This window comes from Diadema antillarum, unplaced genomic scaffold, assembly GCF_040938485.1.
Source record: "Diadema antillarum isolate AM-2024a unplaced genomic scaffold, OU_Dant_1.0 seq00000250_RagTag, whole genome shotgun sequence".
Classification (NCBI taxonomy): domain Eukaryota; kingdom Metazoa; phylum Echinodermata; class Echinoidea; order Diadematoida; family Diadematidae; genus Diadema; species Diadema antillarum.
In genome coordinates, this window is record NW_027271294.1 from 619,392 (window position 1) to 629,716 (window position 10,325).

General features: G+C 38.3%; 1 protein-coding gene across 1 annotated transcript; it reads left to right on the forward strand.

Moving 5' to 3' along the window:
• Positions 1 to 2,365: 2,365 nt before the first annotated feature.
• LOC139729692 (small nuclear ribonucleoprotein Sm D3-like) lies at positions 2,366 to 6,302 on the forward strand. Its single transcript, XM_071640621.1, has 2 exons — positions 2,366 to 2,787; positions 5,706 to 6,302. Exons 1-2 carry the CDS (start codon positions 2,478 to 2,480, stop codon positions 5,792 to 5,794), a joined length of 399 nt encoding a protein of 132 aa, XP_071496722.1. The 5' UTR covers positions 2,366 to 2,477; the 3' UTR covers positions 5,795 to 6,302.
• The last annotated feature ends 4,023 nt before the right edge of the window (positions 6,303 to 10,325 follow it).

The following is a 10,325-nucleotide window of genomic DNA, read 5'->3' on the forward strand; positions in this document are numbered from 1 at the left end:
GAAAAAGTAAGCACATGTTTCCATGTGCTTGCAAACACCACATTTCATTCCAGCTGGCAATCATTTTCAAATTTTGCTTCACATATCACTAAATTTGGGATATAAATAAGCATAAATGATCTAAAGTTCCTCATTTTAATACAATTGTCTACTAATTAGATAGTTGACAAATTTTTCGCTTTTTTTGATAAAAAGATATTATTTTTGGTAAAGAGTTCAGCAGCATTTATCATTGGGGCGATTTGTTTCACAGTAGATTTATTTAAGGCTCCATATACACAAGTGTATAGTCCAATTGATTTCTTTGCTTCGTGTCACCATGTTTACGATAGAACAGAAGGTATTCATTGTAATTTCGTTTTTCAGAAGTAAGGAGAGCACTGTCGCGACTCAACGACAGTATTGGCAGGCGTTTGACTTTACACAGATACTGCTAGAGGCTGAATAAAGACTAGTTGTGATAGTGGAATTTCTCATGAATAAATAATGAAGCATTCAAAGCCTGGCCATTGTTCAGGACCATTGTCAGGGTGTTAACCACACACTCCCATAAACACCCATTGACCCCTGTGCAAAGTGAAATTTTGTACAGAGGGTTGAAAATAGAGCAAAATCTGGAACCTAAACTGTGAAATTAATCATGAATTTCATGAAACTGATTCATGCTTTCATATTTAAACCACCTCCAACCAAACTGTACACTATTCAGCTATCACTCATATCAATGACAGTGTTATCTGATAAATAGTTTTTGAATTATTAAGAATCAAAAGTGGGAAATGTTTTTTGAAACACCTAGTACTTAGTCAGAGACTCCAACTCTCCCGTTTTCGACGGGAGATCTCCCGCCGAAATCCCATTTTTGCAAAATCTCCCGTTCTCCCGCTTGAGATTTAATTTCTCCCGCCCTGGCTCTGTGTCTCCCGCTTGAAATGATTTCTTACTTAATATCATTGTATGTTGAAAAAATTAGCCTTAGATAGCACAAGAGAGCATCTAGAACCCTAGAGCAAGGAACTTCGCACATATCAAATTGGAGTCTCCCGCCATTTGCTAGGGGTTTCAGGCGGGAGAATCTCCCGATCAGAAGGTGCTTAGGGTTGGAGTCTCTGCTTAGTTCTTAGACTTTTGTTTTCCCAAATCACAAATAGGGGGGGGGGGGGGGTTATACGATACTGGTATACTGAGTAGTTGGTATGCAACTTTATTTACTACTTACTATTCATATAAATGATAATAACAATCGTAAGAATGGAATAGATAAGTAGGCCTACTACGTTGTACTAGGCCCTGTATTATGATAATTATAAGTGTTTCAAATAAAATTGCGATAGTAATGAAATGATTGAAGCCAAAAGTACTCTATAAATTGGCAAAACTCTACTGAAACTCAGCAATTCATTGATGCAAGCCTGACAACATATTGAAAACATATAATTCGGCCATATCTTAATTCTTATTCTCTCTTAAAGCATATGTATTGTATAATGTGACTCTCCTCTCTCAGAAAGCAGGATGGATTGTTCAGTAATCATAAGTAACAATAAAGTCGAAAGAATGTCTTATTACACTTAGGCCTAAATGAAATTGAATTTTGTACAATTATCTCTACTTTGGAATGGAACTCTCTTCATATCATTGTCCTATCCACTGTGATAAACAAATTTCTTATCACCGGATTTATTAAACCACAACATTAATAATTCATAACTTTTAAACACAGTGAGATCTAACATGCAATTCCTTATGCCACTTCTGAGTTTTAAGCAAAAAGAAAAAAAAAAGGCTTCAGAGCAATTTTCTTGTACCACCACAATCGAAAATTAAAGGTATGCACTCCTTTCATTTTCTTTTCTTTTCTTTTGTTTTGAGAAAAATTAAAGGGCCGGGCGCCCCTCAGCCCCCGCGATCCGCCACTGACATTCACAATTGTACGTTTTTTTTAAATACTCAATTTTGATTTGCTTTTTGTCCAGTGTAGTGTGTTCATCTATCTAGATATCTTGACACAAAAGATGATAGGCCGCACATCCAAACAGCGGCGCCTGCGCGGCGCTACATCTTCTTTGCTTGACACCACCGGCCCAGGCCCACCATATCGTATGATTGTAGCTGGAACTGAAACGTAGACTACTACAGCAGGTGTATTGCCAATTTAACTTTATAAGAAAGATCACAAAGAGTCAGATATAGGAGTACAAATATTCTGACCGCACTTATGCATGAGTATAATAGCTTTTTATTCCTTTTCGGGATTTTTTTTTTTTTTTTGGTTTTTATTTCAGTCTACTTAGGTAATTCTTCTTAGACCCCGCAAAAATCTCACATCCAAATTGGCAACACTGTCGCGGGTTCGTTTGTTTATCGCAAAGGATTCTTCGCTAGCTATACAGAAGTACGAGCTTTCGTCCAAATCTCTAAATATCTACGTAATCAAACGCATTTTTCTTGTTAATACTTCAGAATAGATATTCAGTATGTCTATCGGGGTTCCTATCAAGGTTTTGCATGAAGCAGAAGGCCATATTATCACTTGTGAGACAAACACCGGAGAGGTGTACCGTGGAAAGCTGATAGAGGCTGAGGACAATATGAACTGCCAAATGATGCACATAACGGTGACATACAGAGACGGTCGTGTTGCCCAATTGGAGCATGTTTATATCAGAGGAAGCAAAATAAGATTCTTTATTCTTCCAGATATGCTGAAGAATGCTCCTATGTTCAAAAAAGCTGGGTCAAAAGGCTCTGCAGGCCGTGGAAAATCTGCTATACTGCGAGCACAGGGTAAGAGTTTGTTGAAGTGTTAGTGTGTAAAACCTATGACTGTTTTCAGGGAAGTTGAACTCGGTCACTAGCAAGCAGAATCTATTTTGGTGTTGGTACGACTGCATTTTCGTTCTCCCTGAAGGATATATCATAAATCGACCTTATGTATTGCTTATACATCATTACTCAATCTTTTTCAATCTTTTTGGCTTGCTTTTGGGGTTCCCTGTGACCTAACAAAAGAAAAATGGCAGTGTATAGAACAACCCAGTTCGGGAAACCCACTCACAAGGGGGGCCCCTCCTTATAAGTAACCCGTCCCCCTTATAAGTAACCCCGTCCCCCTTATAAGTAACCCCCGGGGCACCCCTTATAAGGAGTCTCCACGCTTTTTTGCAATGCAACGCGAAAATGAAAGGACTGCGGCAATTCGCTTGATTATGTCCATAAAGCTTCACAAGTTTCCTAGTTACTCACGAAATTTGAGCAAAATCGGTTTGAGGCATCATATCTAAAATCATGGATTTAAATGCGATGTCAAACGACCCATGCGAATGCTGTAATGCGAGCGATTACTGGCGCGAGTGTCGCCAGGCGCGGCGGCGTGGCAATGCTTGAGTGCAGACGTGGCGTTCGCCACGTGCAGACGTGCAGAGTGCAGACGTGGCGTTCGCCACGTCTGCACTCAAGCATTGCCGCGCCGCCGCGCCTGGCGACACTCGCGCCAGTAATCGCTCGCATTACAGCATTCGCATGGGTCGTTTGACATCGCATTTAAATCCATGATTTTAGATATGATGCCCCAAACCGATTTTGCTCAAATTTCGTGAGTAACTAGGAAACTTGTGAAGCTTTATGGACATAATCAAGCGAATTGCCGCAGTCCTTTCATTTTCGCGTTGCATTGCAAAAAAGCGTGGAGACTCCTTACAAGGGGTGCCCCGGGGGTTACTTATAAGGGGGACGGGGTTACTTATAAGGGGGACGGGTTACTTATAAGGAGGGGCCCCCCTTGTGAGTGGGTTTCCCGAACTGAACCACACGCGTGTGTCTTTACCATCCAGCCACACCAGTGTGGATGTACAAACTGTAGCCATGGCCCGAGTCGCTGGATACAGTCACACTCGTGTGTAATGTAGGGTTGGACCTACTACTCATCGACCGCTTAATGTTAAATTGCTTGATAAGAATATTTAACACTGAAATTCACGTAAAAAACTTGACCTACGTGATTGAGAAAATCCAGCTCTATCAAATGCCGTTCCCTTTTCGATTCGAAGTTTCAGTGCAAAAATATCGCCGACGAACTTGCGTGGCCTCGTTTCAGCTCCGTGCGGTAAATCGCATTATTAGGATCAACTGCTGTTTTTGCATTGACAATGCACGCAAACCGAGTTGTATTGAACACCGTGTTGTACGAAGCTTTTTAGAAGCCTTTGAGAAACTTCCATAGACGTTACATTGACAATGTGCTGTCATTACGATTCGGTGAAAATATTCATTCGAAATTTTGTCCTTGATTAAAATCATTAATGAACAGTGAATTATCGCGTTTTCCCACACCATCCTCATCTACATTCAAAGCCAATCCATTTTTATGTGCTTTGCGCGCAGAGAAGTGAGTACTAAGTGTTCAGTGCGCGAATTATACGCGGTCGGTTTAAAAGAAGGTGGTCGATATGTAGTAGGGGCATAGGGCTACCATACAAACTGGTATCCACCACTCACACAGAGAAGCTTTATTGCATAGCGGGGAACACGCTGTGTTTGGCCACATCAACACGCGATGTACACTTGTACCACCGCAAAGAGATGAACCTATGTATCTCCTTAATTTCATTTCTCTCACCATCTAACTAAGTTAGACAAATTTACTTTTTCATTTTAAACTTTATTCTCATTTTCTTCATTTGATAAGATGAATTTAAAATCAAAAGCAAAGTTACAATTGATTTTGCACTGCCTTTGATTTACGATTGATCATGCATCGCATTGTACTGAGACTTCGCCTTCGTTCGTTCGGGACAGTAACTCGCAAATCACGCACCTAGCGTACACAGGCAGCTGGCGCCCCGGGTCCCTGCTGGGGCAGGTGGGGCGGGCAGCAGCACGACTGCGCTGGCTAGGCTGCTGCTGCAGCTGCGCTGAGCGACCGCTAGCACCAGAAGTCACGATGTAGGGCCTACCACCTGCAGTCGAGCAATGTCAATCCGAAGTCCCCCAATTTAGCGGCAGTTGTAACTTGCTATTAATTCTAAACCCACTGTATCAAGCAAACACAATAAGAAATTTGGGTTGAATGATCAGATCAGTGTGGTCAGTGACGACGACAGGATACAAATAGAATATATTTGCAATGTCATGATATGCAAAATTGGTTGTTGGTTGAAGTTTGTGATTGCAGTGCTGGGTATTCAAAGCAAGGGTGCTTTTGATGGCGTACGACTGTAACCGTAGAGTGTACGTAAACTTTACATGTACTATAAGTGCGTGTGAATTATAATGAGACCGAGAGCTGCTCAGACATTGAAGTAAAAAACCCGCACCAAGGTTCAACCACCTCCTTTGCCAAAATTCAAACATGCACAAAAATAAAGGTTTGTACATGTACTGTAGTAGCCTGCAGTTGTATTTTGGACGGCATTGGGGTTGAATTTATGGTTGGCTTGCTTTACGAGGCGAGGCCGTCTTTATTTTTCAAGTTCATTCCCTCATTCTCATTCTTCAATTAATGATGTATCTCTATTATATTAGATTCTATTGTATATGTATATTTTTTTTTAGAGTAATATGAACTAGTTTACGAGTGTCGAGTTCTACAATAAGTTTGTAAATGTTGCTGTGAGTTTCAGGAATGATATTAATTCACACAGTGCCCAGTTCTCTTTCCTCTGATTCGTCATTGCTCACCATTGTGTTCCCCGTTGTGTTTACAGTGGCAGCAGGAGGCAGGGGCGGACGGGGGCGTGGTGGTGGCCGAGGAGAAGGACGAGGAAGGGGCAATGTCTTCCAGAGGAGAAGATGATCTGGTACAGCTTGAAGTCTTTGTGGTTTACTTCATGGGCTTACATCCCCAAGTTCAGGATGGGTCCTCTCAGCTGCCGCCAAGTGGTGACTGCATCTCATAATTCCCCACATACTGGGAACGGCACAAGTTTATCTGTCCTGTGTGATTTCATGTAGATACAACAGAACTTTTTGGCTCACTCAGGCATATTGTGACACCTTGCATTCAGTGGGATTACACTTGGCTTTTCCAGTGTATTGTAGAGAAGTGATGCTTGAAGGAATGGAAAGAAAAGTATATTCTGTTTTCTTTATTCTTTCTTTTCTTTTTCTAAACTTGAATTTTTGTTGAACATTGGTCAATTAAAAGGGAAAATCCTGTAGTTGATTCAAGGCAGTAACTGCAGTATCCTCATACTCTGAAAATCCCATTTAGCACTGTTACCACTGTCTGTGAATAAAGTATTTACAATGCAATTTCCTGCGTTAAAACGGCTTTTGCTTAATTATCCCCTATTATTTTCTAAACAGATTCCAAGAAAGTAAACTTTATTTCAGATATTCAGACCAGAATTTCATAAATTTACATTTTGTTGTTGATGTGCTTGAAGTTGAAGCTATGGGAAAGTGATTAAAAAGTATGTTCCCATTTTTAAGATGAATTCCTGCTTAACCTCCATCCCATTACAATATTTTTTTCCCCAAATATGTTCACATATACAGAAAGGCACTTGTTTGGATATATCAAACTTGCCTAGAAAACTTGTTTACTTGTAACTACATTAGGTTGTAATGTAATCAGAGTAGTTGTGATTTTGTTACACAATGAAAAGTTTGTCTTTTGTAATATGTGTAGGGGATGTTTGCTGGTTTTACCCTGCAGTGCCTAGTAAATCAGTGTTCATGCATTATTCTTTTGTTTTGGTCCACATGCAATCATGACTTGGCTGTTTTCAGTGTTCTGCAGAAATATGAGGATTATTAGCCCTTGGTTCAGAATGCACGTTAGCATAATTTACAAACTGTAAGAGATAAGCTTTCCCAAGTTTAGTGGTGGAGAGGTGTGCCATGTATTTAATTGTACATAGGATTGGATAACTCATGATCAGTAAAGAACAGTATTGAATTGCTCCACTGTGTGTACTGGTACCCATTACACGAGGCATGAAGAAAAAATTACATGTGCCATTCAATGTATGTGCACTGTCACTTTAGGCTGTGATGAATCTTTTTCTTTAGTTATTTTTTAGTACTTCTTAGTCAAGTAAGAGTGTACAGTTTTAATTTCAAGAGTGAAATCACAGGTCTGAAAGAATTGCCACCATGAAAGAAAATGTTGTTTCTTACTGCTCATGTGTTATTTTTTCAACTAAATTTTGTATCATTCCAAGTCTTGTGTATTGTATGCATCACATACTGACCGTCCCCAGCGTGAATAATAACCCTTGTCAACAAATTCTCTCTTTAGTCCAAGGGCTTTTGCTTTGTACTTGCTTTTTTTTCCCCTATCTTCATTACACCTTCCTTTATGGATTCTGAAAATGTATGTAATTTTTCTTAACATTGGTTTGCATTTACAGTTAATATGGTGAAAAGAAGTGTAGAACTCATTTGCCCTTGTTTTCATCCTTTATTTTTCCCTATCTTCATTACACCTTCCTTTATGGATTCTGAAAATGTATGTAATTTTTCTTAACCCGTTGAGGACGGACTGATTTTGCTACAACACGCATTTCCCATAGACACCTGCCCGAGTATTACATTACTCGGGACTCATCCTCAACGGGTTAACATTGGTTTGCATTTACAGTTAATATGGTGAAAAGAAGTGTAGAACTCATTTGCCCTTGTTTTCATCCTTTATTTTTAACAGGGATGTATCATATTTTCTGGCTTTTTTTTTAAAATTACCTACAAATGTGTAACCAGATAACTATAACACAAGCAACAAATCTGACTCACTGTAAAATGCAGCAATCCAACAGTAATTGTGCCAATCAAATTAAGGATGGTGGTCCTTTGACCTCTGAAATGTGTTTAATGTGAATGGCTTTTTCTCAAGACTTTGAATATTACATGTACAGTGTACTTGTAGGAAACACAAGAATGCTGGTTAAGAGATACACTTATTCCATCTTGTTCTCATTACTTTGAGATCATTTTCAACACATTTGTACTTTTTATGTAAATGTCATGATGCATGTAAGATAATAAAAAAGAAGACATTTTTCACAAAGGTTGTCCAGTTAAATATGTACATTTGCATTGTCTATATTTTATTTGTTTTTTGTAGTTTAACTATTCTAAGATTTTTTTTTTTTAAATTATGGTGTCCCAAAGAAATTATAAGAATTTGGACAAAAAAAACCCCCACACAAACAAAATAAACCGTATGAAAATGTATGTGTATAATTCACACATACATGTAGTGTATGTGTGAATGTATTTTGTGTGTTATGCAAACGCCTCATGATCAGTGAAGACGGTGTATATGTGTTAGTACAAAAGAATGGTCATCAGTGCCTGCACTGAAATACACACACACACACACACACACACACACACACACACACACACACACACATTTTATATGTTTCTTTTTTTTTCATTATTCATCTTCAGATTTTGAAATAGTTCTGTACATCTATCAAATTTTCACCTTTGTTCTTTCTGTTAGAGTTTTGGCAAAGTGATTCACTGTGGAGGTTTGACAGGTGTCTTGAACATTTTACTTTGATGGGAGAAGAGAATGTCTGCAAAATGGATATTTTGGGTTTAAAATGTGTGTGTGTGTGTGGACCATGCTTTTCTACATGTAGCTACATTGATGTGTGTCATTTGGGTATAAAGGACTGCAGATATGTACAAACATTACGGATTATGTACTGAAAAAAAAAATGTAAAAAAAAGATGGAAGGTTTCAGTTTCTGTGGAAGAAACCAGCAGATTACGAGGCACAAATAACATGTTCTATGAATATCGTTTCTTTCATGAATGGTAGTGTATTTATGCACCGAATACAGAAACATTTACTAGATTAGCAGCATTCACAGCAAATACAAGTACATAAAATGTGCTCAGTCTCCACATCTGTCTATACAGTTTTTGAGTCCTTTGACCCTCTTGACGAAACATGCTTCTATTTCAGTCATTATGCAAAAAGGACCTTATACGAAGCTGCTTGGGGTCACCTTGTTATACACGCACTTTGTATCAGGTGTCTTGTTTATAAGGAATAAATATAAAAGAATATTAAAGGAATGGGACCTGCAAAAATACCTACATGTTGTAGTTACATGTATATCAGGTACATATTATTGTACCTCATAAATAACAGGGTTCAACTAATTATTTCAGTGTACTTGCTTGTAAAGTACATGCTCCAGCTGCTGTTAATAAAGCATCACATGGAGACAGAATTTTATGGCAGATGTAGTACATCTGTAACTAAATCTCAATTTGACCAGGAGCCTTTACTACATCATACATGCATTTGCTTGAAAATACATTGTACATTGTACATGTATTTCCAAAAGAAATTCAGATTAAATCTATAGTCAATCACAGGTTTCATGATATTACCCAAGCAAACATATATGAATCAAAGCATGTTTGAAGTTAAGGTCAAGATCACACTGCCAAAACCCAGAGCCAGTAAGCAAAACATTCTCAACCAGGCAACAATCATATGAATTGAAGCTGCTATGTGAGATGTGGGGTTACAAAATACCTGTAGGTTGATGTATTGGCACTTAATCCATGATGGATTAAAACTTGCTGATAAATCAATCTATGGGTATTTTGTAGATTATTAATTCATTCTAAAGTGTCCTTAAGGTAATTCTTAAAAGAAAACAAAATATGTTACAATAATGTGAATAACATTGAAGGGCTATTCTTGAAGTAGGTCAGTAAAATGTCAAACATGCAAATCACAATTACTATCATGCAGTCTTTGAAAATCAAACTAAATTTTTGTTAGGTACATTGAAATTTCTTCAAAATATTGATTATTTCACGCGGTCTGGTATCATGCGAGAGGTACATTGTACATGATGATTATAACGAAATGCTAATAGTCAATATTAATCTTGTGCTCTTTGTTTTTCTCCTTCCCAATCTGTTTTCAGGGCATACACTGGGTAAACTCATCAAAGTAGACATAAATATACAAAGTGAAACACAATGCCTCTGTATTCTGATTGTACTTCAACTTACACCTATCTTCTAAAGTCACAATGAAATCTCACAAACTGCACCATGCTTCAATCCACTCTGATCTGATCACTGCCTGTAATACCTGAATGTTAATAAAAACACCAAAATTTTACACCAATCAATCATGGCAATCCTACAGGGCTGCTAGGGACTGCTTGTTACTGTACAAAGCTCCTGGTGTTCAAGGCTAATATAGGTATACTATTTCCAGCTAATTGAAACTGGCACTCATCTGATGCTCAGTCTTGATTGTTAGAGAAATACACTGATGAACAAACAACAGCAAAACATATCAACCAGACAGGATGCTAACCAGTTCTGACTTGACAACA

What these genes read in the sequence shown, in the direction of transcription:
- LOC139729692 (XM_071640621.1), top strand. Translation starts at nt 2,478, where the DNA reads ATGTCTATCGGGGTTCCTATCAAGGTTTTGCATGAAGCAGAAGGCCAT. An exon ending in TGCTATACTGCGAGCACAGG is followed by an intron (nt 2,788 to 5,705) that starts GTAAGAGTTTGT and finishes TTGTGTTTACAG; the next exon opens with TGGCAGCAGGAGGCAGGGGC.